Source organism: Chiloscyllium plagiosum, chromosome 10, assembly GCF_004010195.1.
Source record: "Chiloscyllium plagiosum isolate BGI_BamShark_2017 chromosome 10, ASM401019v2, whole genome shotgun sequence".
NCBI lineage: Eukaryota > Metazoa > Chordata > Chondrichthyes > Orectolobiformes > Hemiscylliidae > Chiloscyllium > Chiloscyllium plagiosum.
In genome coordinates this window covers 25,869,849-25,888,346 of record NC_057719.1, presented here as the reverse complement: position 1 = coordinate 25,888,346, position 18,498 = coordinate 25,869,849, and the positions used below count along the sequence as shown (strand labels likewise).

General features: G+C 40.4%; 1 protein-coding gene across 1 annotated transcript in view; it reads left to right on the top strand.

Moving 5' to 3' along the window:
* LOC122553444 (sodium/potassium/calcium exchanger 4-like) overlaps positions 1-18,498 on the top strand; it is a 291,292-nt gene that overhangs the window by 195,522 nt on the left and 77,272 nt on the right. Inside the window, exons 5-8 of the mRNA XM_043697208.1 lie at positions 8,989-9,063; positions 9,798-9,882; positions 10,948-11,051; positions 18,307-18,381. Coding sequence (XP_043553143.1) covers positions 8,989-9,063; positions 9,798-9,882; positions 10,948-11,051; positions 18,307-18,381 — 339 coding nt within the window. The remainder of the gene's footprint in view (positions 1-8,988; positions 9,064-9,797; positions 9,883-10,947; positions 11,052-18,306; positions 18,382-18,498) is intronic.

Below are 18,498 nucleotides of genomic sequence, written 5' to 3'. Positions count from 1 at the left end.
CTGGATTCCTTTAAGAAGATTAGCAAATTTGCTCTCAAAGATAGTGGAATCAAGGGTAATGGAGATAAGGCAGGAACAGGATACTGATTAGGAATGATCAGCCATGATTATATTGAATGGCGGTGCAGGCTCGAAGGGCTGAATGGCCTACTCCTGCACCTATTGTCTATTGTCTATTAACTCCTCCCATCACCACCCCCGCTCCATTTCTTCAACCCTGCCACCTCACTCCACCACCACCTTTGGAGATAAGAAGCTGCCCATGCAGTTTTAGCCACTGTGCACACTGCACAGGTGTAGGCCATTCAACCCATCGAGTCTGTTCTGCCGTTCAGTGAGATTATAGCTACTCTGATAATCAACTCCACTTTCTTTACTTTTCCCACAACCCATGATTTATTTACTGATTAAAAATCCCTCTATCTCAGCTTGAATATATGTAATGACCTAATTGCAACAGACCTCTGCCAGAAAGAAAGTCACAGAATCACTACCCTCTGAGAGAAAAAATTCCTCATCTCAGTTTGTGTGTCCCCTTATTCTGAGATTATGCCCTTTGGTCCTAGACCCTCCCCCAAGGCGATACAACCTTTTTACATCAACTTTGCCAATTCCCCTAAAGAATTATTATGCTTCAATAATGCCTCATTCTTCTAACTTTCAATGAGTACAAGTCTAATACACTCAATCTCTCCTCATAAAATAGTCTGACCATACCTGGTATCAACCTAATGAACCTGTTCAGGGCTTCTTCCAGTGTCTATATTTCGTTCTTTAGATAAGGGGCCCAAAATTATTCACAGTGGTCCAGCCATGGTCTGACTGGTGTCTTGTATAGTTTTATATTCCATTCCCTTTAAAAAGAAGGCCAGTATTACATTTGCCTTCCCTACTATCTGCTGAATTTGGATGCTGAGTTTTTGTGATTCATGGATAAATTAATTAAATCCCTGTATTCTCTAGCTCTCTGCAATCTTTCCTCATTTTTAATAATATTCAACTCCTCTACCTTTTTCTGCCAACTGTGTTACCTCACATTTTCCCATGTTATATTCTGTTTGCCAAGATTTTGTCCACTGACTTATCCTGTACCTTATCAAACACCTTCTGAAAATCCAAATATATTACATTCACTGCTGCCTCTTAATCTCCTCAAAGAATTCTAGTAAATTTGTCAGGCGTTATTTCCACTTCATGAAGCCATGATGATTCTGCTTGATCATATCATGCATTTATTAATGTTCTGCTAGTACACCCTTTATAATAGATTGTCATATTTTACCAACAACAGATAATTGACTAACTGGCTTATAGTTATGTCTTTTTCAACTTCTTCCCTTTTCAAATAAAGGTGTTAAAATAGCAGTTTTCCAATTTTGTAGGATTTTTCCAAGTTTACTACCAGGGCATCCACTAACTCTCAGCTCCAGGCAGCTTATTGGGCTTTAGTCTCATTAGTTTCCCCTTGTACTTCTTAACAGTTATTGTGTTTATTTCCCCTCTTTGTTTTGCCCCTTGATTATTTAGTAATTTCAGAATATGATGAGTGTCTTCAACTGTGAAGATTGATGCAAAGTATTTATTGAATCCCTGTGCCATTTCCTCATGCCCCATTATTATTTTGTGAAATAGTTTGATCCCTGGTTGGATCTACAATGTCTTGTTCTAGGAAACTGCCCAAAGGTAGACTTTCTGAATTCTTCCTCATGGCTTCTTTTGCCAGTCTGACTGTTCTATTCTAAACAAAGATTAAGGTGAGAAGGACCCACTATCCCAGCCAATTGAATCTCCTTCCCACCTCCAAGCTTGCCAGTCATGAGAGCCAGTAATTCCGCATATCGAGTGATATTTCACAAAGAATAATGTAGTGATTATGAATTCAACTTGTCTTATGTGCATGTTCATGGGTAGTGATTGCGAGTTATGTGAGTTTGTATGTACAAAACAACATCTGTAGATGGAGTTTGAAAGGGGAAGATATCAATAGTAGTGTTTATTAATAAGCTATGTGCTGGCCAAGATTAAAGCCTCCTCTATCAATTTCACATGAATGTCTCTTGGACTACCAACAAGTTATCTTCAACTTTGCATTAGCATAGTTTCATGGTCACTTAGAGTCACAACGTCCGATTTTCTATCATCATCAACATAGTCATAGAGGTGTACTGCAAAGTAACAGACCCTTTGATCCACCTTGTCTATGCTGACCAGATATATTAAATTAATCTAGTCCTATTTGCCAGCATTTGGCCCAAATCCTTCTAAAACCCCAATTTGTATACCCATCCAGATGCCTTTTAAATGTGTAATTGTATCAGCCTCCACTATTTCCTCTAGTAGCTCATTCCATACACACACCACCTTGTGTGCGGAAATGTTGCCCCTTAACTCCATTTTAAATCTTTTCCCTCTCACCTTAAACTTATGCCCTCTAGTTTTGGACTCCTCTACCCTGGGGAAAACACTTTGGCTGTTCACTCTATCCATGTTCCTCATGATTTTATATACCTCTGTAGGTCACCCCTCAGCCTCCGATGCTCCCTGGAAAACAGCCCCAGCTTATTCAGCCTCTCCCTGCAGCTCAAACCCTCCAACCCTGGCAACTTCCTTGTAAATCTTTTCTGAACCCTTTCAAGTTTAACAAAATCTTTCCACTTTTACTGTCAGTCATTTGTATCTCCAGATTTATTTTTAAACTGCTTTCAAATTCTTGAATTGTCATCATGAGATTTGAATTCACTTTGAAAAAAATGTCAGTTCCTCAAGTCCTGCCTGTACCCTTTGGCACAATGCCTGTAGCTCCTAGAGAGCAAGAAAATCCACTCTGCCGAACCCTTTTGGGCTTATGCTTTGGAGATGGCCTTCTCTATAGGATACATAGCTGTTCTCCTTAAACTTCCCTCCAGAGATACTTTCAAGGATATCTATTTCAGGACTGTGATTGCCCTGAAGCTTGGTTGTTAAGGCTTGAATTTATAAATTCAGTTTTGATGCTGCCCTTCCAGACCTTGAATTCCCATTCAGTCAGTGCTGATTCACTTCCCTGGCTGCAGATATCACTTCAGTCACCTTGTTTTGATTCCCATTGGAACCAGTAAAAATAATTTATTCCGTTCCACAAGCCTTTAGTTTGACGATATCTTTGAGAGCTGTGTCAAGTTGCCACTTACATTCGATCATTCTTTTCATTCTGCTTTCTGTCAACTTATCCCCTAAGCACAGGACAAAACCTCATTCTATTATACCTGTGATTTCTCTAACATACTTTACCACAAGAGTGAATTGATGGGGCTTGTCAAAAAAGCTGCAATAAACCTACTGATGAAAACAGTCCATTAGCAGTTTCTCGATCAGTCAGCCAACAAATTGGTTTAATTTAGAATTGCCCATCATTAGTGATAGTTTTTTGAGCAAAATATAAGTTGCTCTTCTGAGACGAGGTGATGGAGACTATTCCATCTCTGGGATTTGGATATGATTGAAGCATATAGTGATAGGGGTGAGAGATTTCTTCTTCAGCACAGTGAATAGCACACTTGTCTCTAAGACAGAAGGTTGGAAGTTCAAACTACCACCCTAGAAGTTTCAGAAAATCTAGGAGGTAACTGCAGTGCAGTACCTGGGGGTGTGCTGCACTACTGGAAGTGTATGACCACATCTTCAAAGTAGAAAAGGCAAACTCTCCCAGTATATTGGTAAATGTTTAGCACTCAAACAGCATCACTAAATTAGATTATCTATTTATGAACACAGATAGCAGTGTGCGGGACCTTGCTGTGCAAATTGACAGCAGTGTTTCCTACATTACAAACAGACAATACACTTTAAGAAGCATACTTGGTTGGCTGCATGTGGTGCTTTTGAATATCCTGAGGCTGAGACACAAAAATTCATCTTCCTTACTTAGCTAGAAATGATCTTATATCATTTGAATATCTCTTATGTATTCAGTAGCAGCAAGCACATACCAAGCAAAATGTTTCTGATTGAAAACTGCATGCACCAGAGGTAAGGCGAGAGGCATTGCCCATGACATCAAGGCAGCATTTGACTAAGTATGACATCAAGAAGCCCTCGCAAAATTGAATGGGAATCAGAAGGGAGGTTCTCCACTGGTTAGAGTCATACTCAACACAAAGGAAGATAGTTGCGGTTGCTGAAGATCAGTCATCTCAATCCCATGACATCACTGCAGGAGTCCCTCAGAGTAATGATCTAGAATCAACCATCTTCCAACACTTCAGTAGACCTGGACAAAGTTTAAACTTTGGCTAAGTGGCATGTTACATGATACAAATTCCAAATGATGACCACCTCCCACAAGAGAGCATCAAATCATCTCCCCTGAATGTTGAATGACAGTGCCATGGCTGAGTTCCCTCACTATCAACGTTGACTGAAAACTGAACTAGACTGACTATATAAATACTGTGGTGACAAGAGCAGGTCCGAGGCTTAAAATTCTGTAGCAAATAAATAATCTCCTGACTTGCCAAGCCTGTTCGCTATCTATAAAGCGTAGGGCAGGTGTATCATCAATGTCCACTTGCCTGGCTCAGTCAGCTTCAACAACAGTCACTACAGTTAGGAAAGCACGCCAACACATCTACTTCAACAGAAGGCTAAAGGAATTCGGCATGTCCACAATGTCTCTTACCAATTTTTAGAGATGCACCATAGGAAGCATCCTATCCAGACGCATCACAGCTTGGTATGGCTCTGCCCAAGACCGCAAAAAGTTACAGAGTTGTGAATGCAGCCGAGTCCATCACAAAAACCAGCCCACCTTCCATTGACTCCATCTACACTTCCGACTGCTTCTGGAAAGCAGCCAAGATAATCAAACACTCGTTTCATACTGGCTATACGCTTTTCCATCCCTTTCCATTGGCCAGAACATACAAAGGTTTGAAAGTACATAACAACAAATTCTTACTTCTTACCTGTTGTTATCAGACTGACAGATGGTCCTCTCATATATTACAGTTGATCTTTGACTGCACGTTCTCTAAAGCTGTAACACCACATTCTACATTCTGCTCTATTACCATGGTGTACTTATATAAGGTATGATTTATCTGCTTAGCACACAAAATAATACTTTTCACTGTATCTCAGTACGTGTGACAATAATAAATCAAATCAAAGCAGTCCAGTTGATCATTTGCCTCATTAAAATATTCTGTCCCTTCACCACTGACACTCAATGGCAGCACCATATGCCTTATACAAGATTCACTTGGGCTGCTTAGACAGAACTTTCCAAATATGTAATCTGTGGCGGCACGGTGGCACAGTGGTTAGCACTGCTGCCTCACCCACTGACACTCAATGGCAGCACCATATGCCTTATACAAGATTCACTTGGGCTGCTTAGACAGAACTTTCCAAATATGTAATCTGTGCAACCGAAAAGGAACAGCAAAGATGCATGGCAGCAGCACCACTTGTGGCCCTGAGGCATGCTATATTGCCATTCTTTCTCTGTTTCTGGGTCAAAAGCCTCAGACCCGCCTCCAATTTAGATAGCATTTTCGATACACCTGTACCAGATGAACTGTTATATTTTCAGAAAGCAGCTCATTACCACCTTCTCAAATCTTAGTGTAGCCAGTGATGCCCAAATCCCACGAAGTGATATAAAAAAACAAAACACATGTCATGCGAGGAGTAGATTTTTCATAATAATAATCCAAGAATAAGCATTAGCCCAGAAGTGAAAATCAGCCCGTGACTGGTAAGATAATAGAAGTCTTACTGTAATTGTTCCCTAAACTGACTCACATCGGAGCCAGAAAAAGTGACGTTAGTGATCTAAAAGATTTTTTTTCAGAAATTTGGACTAAACCACAATGTCTGTACAATGTAGAGAGACTTTTAGCCTACAGCTTGCTCTGATGAAATTGTAGTGCAGTTATTTTTAACCAATCTGCAAAAATATGCTTTGATGCATGACCAGAGCAGGTAGGACTTGAACCTTCTACCTCACAGGTAAGGACACCACCACTGCACCACAAATTTCTGTAAGCATGGCATAATCTGTTTGCATTATGTGGCTGTCATGGCTGAACAAGTTATAATGGCTGTCGGCTGTGCTGTGTGTGTGAGAGAGGGTGAGATGAAACGGTGATTGTGAGGGATGGCTCATGGTTGGTAAGAGATTGTTGTGAAGGGAGTTGTGAGGTAGGTAGATTGAGCAGCATGTAAGGCGAGTGGCTCATTTCTAAGGATAGGACATTTACTTTTACTTTCATTGATCTTGATCACTTGGGTAAGATCATTGAGTTTCTTGCAACATCCAGATTCTTTGGACTTCAGTGCTGGTACTGACCATCATTACTATCCATTCTAACTGCCTTTGCATGTCGGTCTGGGTAGTGAATCCCTCTCACCTCCTGTCCTGGCCCTTGGAGGACACTGACTACACTTTTATGCCAGTATTAAGTGTTCTTCCTGCTTGGATGTATTTTTAAACAATCTGTTCAGAGACAGTACAATACACCTTTGGAGGGGATGAGGCTTGAACCCAGGCCTCCTGGCTCAGAGGTAGAAACACTACCACTACACCACAAGCACTCTTCAAAAGCCAATTCTAGGGTCCTCTCTAATTCAAGTACTAAGCAGCTTTGAGTCTGATTTAGCTGCTGAAATCAGACAAGATTACTGGTATGGCCTCGGGCTAAAATGCAACAGACAATTTACATGATAATTGACAGTTAAAGAGGTATGGCACATTCATATGCTGTCCCTATGGTTTAAACCTTACAGAGGGCTGACACTCTTCCTGACCGGAGTCAGCAACTGTCCAGTTGGTTTTAAGTCGTACAGAAGGTGTTCTCTCAATTTTGGGTGCTTTTTGAACTGGGAGGTGGGGTGGGGGGAAGTGAGTGTGGGTTAATCATGCCAAGTGAGATTCCCACACCCAGTTTATTGTCCTGTTGAGTTTTGTGTCCTCACAATGTTATTTCCAAATGTGAAGGCATCTGGACACTTCAAATCACAACCTCACAGTAATCCTGCTCAATTGCGATTGAACTAAAATATTGCTATCTTCCAAGTAGAGACAACATAGAAACCATGAATAGGAGTAGACCATTCAGCCCTTCGAGCCTGCTCCACCATGCAATATTGTAGTGATTATAACAACGTCAGCCAGGTGGATCTCATAGAATATGAGCTTCCTGATTTGGGATGTTAATCTGATTCAGTCAGGGATCCCAGGCTGACAAAAGGGTGAGTATGAGCGATATTGGACTCCTGAAGCTGACCCAGTGAGAGGCAGTGCTATTAACAAAGGCAATACATTTGTAAGTTAAGGATGATTGGTGATGGGATGCCATCCTCTGAAAAGTTATTTCAAATGTGCTCATGGATGCCCGTCTATTTGAATGCCATTTTCCCACTTTTTCCCCAGACACCTTTGTGCCTTTAAAATCTAAAAAAAATCTCTCTTTTTCTTGAGTATATTTAGTGACTTGGGTTCCACAGCCTTCTACTGTAGAGAATTTCACAGGTCAACTTTCAATTCAGTGCATTTTAATTTTAGCAGCAGTGACAAATAAAGACATTAAAAAAGAGTTTTGTTAAGATTATTCAAAGAGATCACATTGCCTAACCTATATGAGTAAACATAATGCACATTGCACCCACCAGCAAACTCGGAAAGCAACTAACAGCAGATTGCAGAGAAAACCATGCTGCAGTATTCCCGTCAAGAAATGTATTTAGTTAAAATGTGCATCTTTTTGGCAGAACAGGATAAATTCTACATAGCAATATTGTCAAAATGCCTGGACTATAAAGTAAACTAAGGTCCAAAGTAATTTATGTGGTGCAAAACCATGTGAATAAATTGAGTTTTATGTATCCTATTATGTAACCCTTAATAAGGTAAGGTTGTCAATCATCAAAGACAGTAGCACAGATCATTTCCTTCAGTAATTAAGAATAAAATGCTGACAGTTGCTCTAAAAAAAATCAGGCTGCTCTTAGAACCTCAAGCTGAGACAGCAATCAGTTCCATTGAGAGTTTGGAAGTTGGTGGGTTTGAATTTTTGTTTTGCAAATGTTGTCTGAAAAATAAATGCAAAACTGTTCATAGCTTCCTCCTTAATGCCCTACAATCTAGCAATGTCGCATAAGGATTTGTAATGCTCTTTAGCTGTAATTATTGGAATAAATATTTATGTATTCACTATTAACTGAAATGTTGTGATTAACAAACAAAAGGCAACTGGGCCATAAAATTCCAAGTGGATGATCCCCGTCTCCCACAGTTTTCAGTCATGATGATTTTTGCTTCAATTGCAGCTGAAAAATGGTGAACATTTCCAGACAATCAGGTCCCTTCAGTTCAATCCCTGTCCAAGGTGAATTAACACATACTCCTTCTTTCAGGTCTATAAAGGATTTTTTTTTCCCCTGAGATATGCATAATTTCAGAGGAAGACAACAAAAATTATTACATGAATGAGAAGGGTAGCATTGAGGAGCACATCCAAATTTCCAAAGAGAATGGATTCCAGGAGTTTGCCTGTGCCATCCTTGGCAGGACCATTCACAGAATGTTTTTCTGAATTGTAACAGGCAATCAATTCTATCAGTAACATAGCAACCACATAGAACCTACTATCGATTTATACATGGACCCATTAATCCTTTTTACTGGATGTAACTGGCACACGGATGGGCAACTTTTAAAACTATCATCCAGCTGGCACTTTTGTGTATAACATAATTCTTCGTCTTAAGATGGGCAAGGTATCAATTTAGTAATGTCCATAAGAAATCCATTCCTGTTGCCCATTTATTTAGATAATGTGGATGTCTTGCATGGTGAAACTCACATGGTTAGCCAGTTTTATCCAACCATAGCTAAAGGAATATTTTTTGGGGTGGAGCAGGGAGAAGTGAGTGGTAAATCTGAGAATCTCAGCAAGGAAAAAAATATTTGGAGAAAAAAAGATGACATTTCTTTTCTTTTCACAGGCTGTCTATATGTTTTATGCACTGGCAATAGTTTGTGACGATTTCTTTGTTCCAGCCTTAGAAAAAATATGTGAGGTACGTTCAAATGCACTTACTTACATTATTGATAGCACTAGAAATAAAAATGATCCCTGAAATCCATATAACACATTAAGCATTTGACTAAAGGGAACTCAGTTAAAGTATGTTTTCATGTTTTACTTAAATGGGGTGAGTCTAAATAATATTTATTTTCATAGATCTGAACAGGTATGTCTAATGCTGCTTGAACTCATAGTTTTGTTGCACGCTTTCAATCTTCATAAGCATGGTATGAACTTATAGAATACCAAGCCATTTCCAAGCAAAAATATCAACTGCATCAGTAGTCCTAAAAGTAGTGCTGCAAAGGAGATGTATAAAATCTATGTGACACACCAGGTTTTACCTGTAAAGTCCAATTTCAAGGACTCCTCAGTCTCAATTTTGCTAATTATCTTTAGAAAATATGTCAAACTCTGTTCACTAAAAAATCAGACTTCCTATTAAAAATATGCAAAGAAGATGCATCACTCACTATGAATGACATAAGCAATAATCCAGAGAAACTGAAGTAAGTACTCAGACTGCAGGTGATTGAGAATCTAGAGTGCAGCTGGAAATGAACATTATTCATTGGAAAATGACCAAAGTATTTACTACTGAAGTAAATATATGACAGGGGACGTATTGAAAAACTATATTCAACCAATTCTATATATCAGAGGAGTGGCAGTCTTTGACTGGAAGCATATCCAATGTCCTATAATGGTTTATCTTTTTTTACACAGAGATTACATTTGAGTGAAGATGTAGCTGGTGCCACGTTCATGGCAGCTGGAAGCTCAGCACCTGAACTGTTTGCTTCTGTTATTGGTAATGTTACACATGATTCACAGTTCATTGATTCTCTTTACTTCATTGAAAGCGCATAACAGTTTTATAAAAAAGTCCAGTAAATTGCTTTAATCTATAAAATAAACTGCAAGGATAAACTTTATGCAAATATAATGGGCATGGAATTTCCTCACAGCTCCTCCCATTGCTGCTTCATTGTAGCTTCACAAGAGGCGTGGTGAAAATTTAGATTCATAATTCCAGTTGAGCAGTAGAATGGGTGCAGCTTTTGAAAATTTCCCCAACATGTTCAAACTCCAGTTGTATATTTGACATGAGAGAAAGCCATGGTGAACATTTTCAATATTTCCTAATGCTTTATTTCCCAGTACTTTTCAGAAGGTCTGGTACATTGTTAGAACTTTGACTGAATTTAATGCACTGTCTTTGCTAGATTTAAAGGTGGGGAGCACAGGTTAAATCCAGTGAGTGACCGTCTACTTTTGCCCCTACTGCAATTGTACCAGTGATGGGGAGCCACTGGGTGAATACATTTCTCCTCTTCACTCCTAGGTTTCCCAGACATGCAGGCCTGATATTAATTCTGTGCAAGTGAATGCATTCTGAGTCAAGAAAAATTTTATCTATTACTATTAGTAATATGCATATTATGAAGTTGCTAAAATATTTATTTGGTCATGTGCATTTGCATAACTAGATAAGGAAATCTTTGTGAAAGCTAAATAGAGAGCCCTAATAGTTAGTAGAGTGTTAATTGAATGCTGTTATAAAACTTGAAGCTTTCTTTAATAGCAAGGTTCAGCAGTGAACAATTTCTGAATCATTCTCAAATAACTCTGAGTAAAGATCACATAACTCACTGTAACCTAAATGCCTACCACATTTTAAAAATTTGGTTCTAGTCAAGTCTCCTTCGTGGAACTAACATTGGGGTCCCTGCCTCTTTGACCAGTAGAGAAGACTACTGTTGACTTTACAAAATCCAAAGGAGATCCCAAAGGAGATGTGATTGTTCATACTTTTCTCATAATGAAAATCAGTGAAGCAAATCCAATATAATACAACCTTTTATGTTCTTTGCAGGTGTCTTTATTACCCATGGAGATGTCGGTGTTGGAACCATTGTTGGTTCAGCAGTATTTAACATACTCTGTATCATTGGGGTCTGTGGAATATTTGGAGGGCAGGTCAGTTCTAACAACAATATTTCTTTTCAAAATAACAAAGGACATGAAACAAACCTTAAGATAAAACAAAGAAATGCAGATGCGGGTGATCTGCAACGAATAGCAATTTTTATTTTTGTTCTTAACCTTGTTATCTTGAGGTTATTGTTCATGATGGATATTTCTCAAAATCTATGGGCCACAATCCCACTTGATTGCGCTGGTGCACACCAATGCTAAACCCCCCAGCGCTGGTGGGATTAATGCAAGGGATCTCATGTAAGTAGTGGAAGGCAGGTGTATGTGTTAAATCTCTAGTATATGCCAGAGAATCCAGTGCTCATCCACCATTAGGACACATTTGCATCACTTGCCTGTATACTTACTCCCTCCTCACTATCCAAGGTCACAGACAAATAGTGGCTCAGTGGTTAGCATTGTTGTCTCACAGCACCACAGACCCAGGTTCAATCCCTGCCTCGGGTGACCATCTGTATGGAGTTTGCACATTCTCCCTGTGTCTGTGTGGGTTTTCTCTAGGTGCTCTGTTTTCCTCCCACAATCCAAAGATGTGCAGGTTAGGTGAATTGGTCATGCTAAATTGCCCATAGTATTCAGGGATGTGTAAGTTAGGTGCATTAGTCTGGGGTAAATGCAGAGGAGTCGGGGAATGGGTCTGGGTGGGTTTCTCTTTGGAGGGTCAGTGTGGACTTGTTGGGCCAAAGGACCTGTTTCCACATTGTTGGGATTTTATTCTTGGACACACCTTCCAAGTGAAGCAGCGATTTACTTGCACTTCATTCAACCTAGTCTCTTGTATTTGCTGCTTACAATGTGGTCTCCTTTACACTGAGGAGCCAAATGCAAACTGGGTGACCAATTCATGGAACACCTACATGTTGTCTGTAAAATGACCCCAAGCTTCCAGGTGCCTGTCACGTCAACACACCACAGCGTTCCCTGGCCAATATCACAGTCTTAGGCCTGTTGCAATGCTCCAATGAGGTTCAACACAAGCTGGGAGAACAGCAAGTCGTCTTTTATAGAGGTGCCTTATGGCCTTCAGGACTCAACATTGAGTTTACCCTCTTCCATATTTGTTACCTACCCCCACACCGTTAAGTTCTATTTTGTGTGTGTTACTCCCAGCACGGCTAACCCAGTTTGAACCATTTACGCTTCTTGTTGGCACCATTATCACCCTCTTGGCTGATCATCAGCAATCTCTTTGCCTGGCGGTTTTTCTCTCCAACTCTCTCTTCTTCTCTGGGCACTGTTCCCAAGTACTCGATTCACTCCTTATCCCCCCAGTAGCGCTGTCATCAGCATAAATGCCAACCTGTCCCAACTGCTTTCCATTCTGACAAAGGGTCACTGGACTCAAAATATTGACACTGTTTCTCTCTCCACTCCTGCTGCCAGACCTGCTGAGTTTTGCCAACACTTTTGTTTCAAATTTCCAACATCTTCCTTTGTTTCATTATGGTGAGGAAGGAGTTGCCGATACTCCTTAAGCATTGATGCTGTTCTTCCATTTAGCAGCCTTTGCCTCGGATTATAGAACATAGAACATTACAGCACAGTACAGGCCCTTCGGCCCTCGATGTTGCGCCACCCTGTCATACTAATCTGAAGCCCATCTAACCTACACTATTCCATGTATGTCCATATGCCTGTCCAATAACGACTTAAATGCACTTAAACTTGGCAAATCTACTACTGTTGCAGGCAAAGCATTCCATACCCTTACTACTGTCTGAGTAAAGAAACTACCTCTGACATCTGTCTTATACCTATCTCCCCTCACTTTAAAGTTGTGTCCCCTCGTGTTTTCCATTCCCATACTTGGAAAAAGGCTCTCCCTGTCCACCCTATCTAACCCTCTGATTATCTTGTATGTCTCTATTAAGTCACCTCTCAACCTTCTTCTCTCTAACGAGAACAGACTCAAGGCCCTCAGCCTTTCCTCGTAAGACATTCCTTTCATACCAGGCAACATCTAGTAAATCTCCTCTGCACCCATACCAAAGCTTCCGCATCCTTCTTATAATGCGGTGACCAGAACTGTACACAATACTCCAAGTGTGGCCATACCAGAGCTTTGTACAGCTGCAGCATAACCTCTTGGTTCCGGAACTCAATCCCTCTATTAATAAAGGACAAAACACTGTATGTCTTCTTAACAACCCTGTCAATCTGGGTGGCAACTTTCAGGGATCTGTGTGACACGGACACCAATATCTCTCTGCTCATCTGCACTCCCAGGAATCTTACCATTAGCCCAGTACTTTGCATTCCGGTTACTCCGTCCAAAATTGTTTTCTTTTCTGTAGCCAATCCTTGTAGAACTGTGCTTTCTGAAACGTATTATCAGATACTTTGTGTGCTATGCTACGAGAAAAACAAGAACCTGTGTTTATATGGCACCATTAAAGTAACAAAACATCCCAACACTCTTCTCATTGCCAATATTAAACAATATATATCACCGAGAATCTAAGGAGGTATTGGGGCAAATGATCAAAAGCTTGCTTGTCAAGGTAAACGTTTTGGAGAAAAGTGAGGAGGAGACCTTTTGGAAAGGAACTTCAGTGTTTATAGGATCTGACATAACCACCAAGGATGAAACAGTTAAAATCAGGAGCCTCAGGGTTGTGAGGCTGGTGAAGGTTAGAGGGATAGAGAGGGGTGAGATTATATAGTGGGATTTTAAAACAAAGATAAACATTTTTAAAATTGAGGCACAGCTCAAATGGGAATAAATGTTAGTCAGCGAACACAGAAGAGAGAGAGGGAAAAGAGAGAGAGGGAGAGAGAAGGAGAGGGAGAGAGCAGGGGCAAGAGAAGAAAGGGGGGAGTNNAAAGGGGGGAGAAATGAGAGGGGGGGGGAAGAAGGCAGGGGGGAGAAGAGAGAGAGTGGGGGGAGTGAGGGAGAGCAGAACTAAAGAGCACAGGTTTAGGGTAAGAGGGGAAAAATTTAAAAGGGACCTAAAGGACAACTTTTTCATGCAGAAAGTGATGCATATATGGAATGAGCTGCCAGAGGAAGTGTTGGAGGCTGGTACAATTACAACATTTAAAACACATCTGGATGAGTATATGAATAGGAGAGGTTTAGAGGGATATGGGCCAAATGCTGGCAAATGGGACTAGAATAATTTAGGATATCTAGTCAGCATGGACGATTTGGACCAAAGGGGCTGTTTCTGTGCCGTACATCTCTGTGACTCTATGACATCAGTGAAAAGAACTTGGTACCAGTTAGGCAGCAGAGTTTTGGACCACTTTAAGTTTCCAGGGAGTAGAATGTGGGACACATTCCGGGAGCCAAAACTGGAGTTAACTAAAGTATGGATAAGTATTTCAACAGTAGAAAAACTGAGGTGCGTTTGGAAGTAGATGATCTTGTTGATACTGCCAATATTTCTGCCATCACTTCAGAAATGGAAGGCTTTACAGATATTACAGATTAATCAATTTGTTCACAATTACTGTAATGTGGGGAAAAAAATGAAGCATAACCTATATTAGCCATACTAAATTGGTGCATTAATCAAACTGATTAAATGGGCAAAACTCACAAGGGATAAATTACCTGTTTGAATAATTCCTCCAGATCATTTGAGAGTATACTTTAAAAATAAATTCTCCTAATGGGCAAATACTACCCAGTTTTTTCTTTGTTAATCTCTCTGAATTTAGCTACTTCAAACATGATGTGCATAGCATTAGCTTCAATATTACAGAATTCTTTCCTCCCACTTAACTTCAGAATTTAGAGTCATAGCATCATATAGCACGGAAACAGAATCTTCAGTCTAACCGGTCCACATCAACCATGTTCCCAAACTAAAGCAGCCCCACCTGCCTGTCCTTGGCTGGTGGATTCATTAACTTATCTAAATGTCTTTTTAATGTTATAACTATACCTGCATCCACCACTTTCTCTGGCAATCCATTCTCCATACAAACCACTCTCTGTGTAAAATGTTGCCCCTCGTATCCTTTTGAAATCTTTCTCCTCTAATTTTAAAAATATGGCCCTGAGTTTTGAACTCCCCCACCCTAGGGAACAGACGATGGTCATTCACCTTATCCATGCCCCTCATGATTTTTATAAACTTCAATAAGTTCATCTCTCAATGTCCTACACTCCAGTGAAAAAAAAATCTCCTTCATTTCCAGCCTTTCCAGTCTATTTTTCTAACTCAAACCCTCCATTCCCAGCAACATCCCTGTAAATTTTGTTAATTACTAATAATTATAGGATGTTCCAATATAGTAACATCCCATAAGCACACCCTTGACAAAGATAAATTCAGTAAAATAGATTGTCTCACATGAAATTCTAGCAGCAGGAAGAGAAACTCAGCTTTTAGATGTAACAGAGAGGAGTAAGTGCTTCCACATCTGACTTCAAAACCCCAACAACTGCAGAAAGCTAAAACTTAAATCATGATTCTGTGGGAAATTGACCCCACCCATTTAGAGTCATAAAGTCATAGAGATGTACAGTACAGAAACAGAGCCTTCGGTCCAACTCATCCATGGAGAAACTCAGCTTTTAGATGTAACAGAGAGGAGTAAGTGCTTCCACATCTGACTTCAAAACCCCAACAACTGCAGAAAGCTAAAACTTAAATCATGATTCTGTGGGAGATTGACCCCACCCATTTAGAGTCATAAAGTCATAGAGATGTACAGTACAGAAACAGACCCTTCGGTCCAACTCATCCATGCCGACCAGATATCCCAACCCAATCTAGTCCAACCTGCCAGCACTTGGCCCACATTCCTCCAAACCCTTCCTATTCATATACCCATCCAGATACCTTTTAAATGTTGCAATTGTACCAGCCTCCACCACTTCATCCAGCAGCTCATTCCATACACGTACCACCCTCTGCATGAAAAGATTGCCCCTTAGATCTCTTTTATATCTTTCCACTCTGACCCTAAACCTATGCCCTCTAGTTCTGGACTCCCTCACCCCAGGGAAAAGACTTTGGCTATTTATCCTATCCAGGCCTCCAGTCTGAAAAACAACCCTCCACCACCACCCTCTGTCTTCTACCTTCGAGGCAGTTCTGTATTCAAATGGCTAGTTCTCCCTGTATTCCATGAGATCTAACTTTGCTACCAGTCTCCCATGGGGAATTTTGTTGAACGCCTTACTGAAGTTCATATAGATCACGCCTACCACTCTGCCCTCATCAATCTTTGTTACTTCTTCAAAAAGCTCAATAAATTTCATGAGACATGATTTCCCATGCACAAAGCCATGTTGACTATCCCGAATCAGTCCTTACCTTTTCAAATACGTGTACATCCTGACCCTCACAATTCCTTCCAACAACTTGCCCACCACCAACATCAGGCCCACCGGTCCATAGTTCTCTGGCTTGGCTTTACCACCTTTCTTATATAGTGGTACCACGTTAGCCAACCTCCGGTCACCTGTTACTATCGATACAAATATCTCAGCAAAGGGCCCAGCAATCACTTCCCTACCCTTCTATAGATTTCCAGGGTACACCTGAACAGGTTCTGGGGATTATTTTTATCTTTGGTTGCAGATGTCAGGAAAGTTTGATTTGATTTAATTTGATATGTTAGTGTGACATGTACTGAGATACAGTGAAAAGTATTGTTTTGCATACTAATCAGATAAATCATATCTTACATGAGTACATCAATAGAATAGAATGCAGAATATAATGTTGTACCTTTTCTATAGCTGTAACGCTATTATCTGCATTTTGTTAGATTACCCTGACGTACTTATGTAAGGTATGATTTGTCTGATTAGTACACAAAACAACACCTTTCACTGTATGACAGTACATGTGACAATAATAAATTGAATCAAATCATATTTTCCAGACATGTTAATTTAATGATAAGAAATTCTGTTATTTATATCCAAGAGACCAGTTTTAACCCAAAAATCAAATTACCCAAACCTCTGAAAGAGAAAGACGGAATCATAGAATCCCAGCAGTGTGGAGCAGCAGGCCATTCAGCCCATCAAGACCACACTGACCTTCCAAAAATCCTATCCAGACCACTGTCGATGCCACCTTTTGCTTCAGGGCCAATTCACTTTTGCCACTGCCTGCATTAGGCACACCAATGTCGGAGGCTATTGCTGCTGTAACTGCTGCCGTGGTGCCCTCCTGCCACCCTTCACCGCCACCAGGGTCGGACCCAGTCAATGATAAAGTTGCTGATCCTCAATGTATCAGACATGTGATTAAAATAGTGAGATCCCTATTGTATTTGTTTGCTAACCACTATTGTTGCAATGATCTTTATTCTTTCTGGATGTGAAATGTAAACTATTGAGAAGCGTGCATTCCAATTGTTAATTTTAGTGTAGAGCAGATTTAAATATATGCTTAAATATACTGTCTGACAAAAACTATTATCATAACATTAGACCTTTCAAATATGCTACTGATTTTGTTTCGGTTTTATTTAAAAGTGGCAATATCCCAACTGGAGAATTGTTCATTCAAAATATGGCCGAGTGCAAAGTCCCATGGTGGCTCAGTGGTTAGCACTGCTGCCTCACAGCGCCAGGGACCTGGGCTTGATTCCAGACTTGGGCAGCTGTTTGTATGGAGTTTGCACATTCTCTCCATGTCTGCATGGGATTCCTCCGGGTGCTCCGGTTTCCTCCCACAGTCCGAAGATGTGCATATTAGGTGAATTGTCCATGCTAAATTACCCATAGTATTCAGGGACGTGTAGGGTAGGTCCAATAGGGGGAAATGTAGGATAATGGAGGAGTGGGTCTGGGTGAGTTGCTCTTCGGATGGTCGGTATGGACTTGTTGGGCTGAAGGGCCTGTTTCCACACGGTAGGATTCTATGATTCTTATAAATTGCCTGTGCACTGAGGCCCACTGAATGATGTTCAGAAATGTCCTTCTGATGAGTGTGGACCTTTGGTGGCAGGGTGAGCAGTGGGATTAGTGCAATTCTGCCCACTGATTGTGGATTGGTAGACATTGAGAGAAAAGAATAAAATAACAATAATAAAACAGAGAAACACAGGGGCAAACAGGTAAGAAGATTGAGTGTAATCTGTACCATTTTACTGATGAAGTACTATATAGTGCTTATTTCCCTGCATAACTGTGGAACATTGAATGCTAATCACTCACATAGTGTAAGGATTGAATGCACATTTGAAAACCAGGGAATAAAATGTGAAAGGTTCTCATGAGAAATCCTGATGTTTAATCCTCATAGCTTCATTTTATCTTTTACAGATCGTATATCTGACACAGTGGTCTGTGTTCAGGGATTCATTATACTACACCATATCAGTGATTCTACTTATTGTGGTAAGTAATGCTCAGTATTATTGGCCACCGCTGTTGGGATTTTACCCAGGTTAGGGAAGTCAGCTTTAATTCTCATAGGAGAAAGTGAGGACTGCAGATGCTGGAGATCAGCTCCAC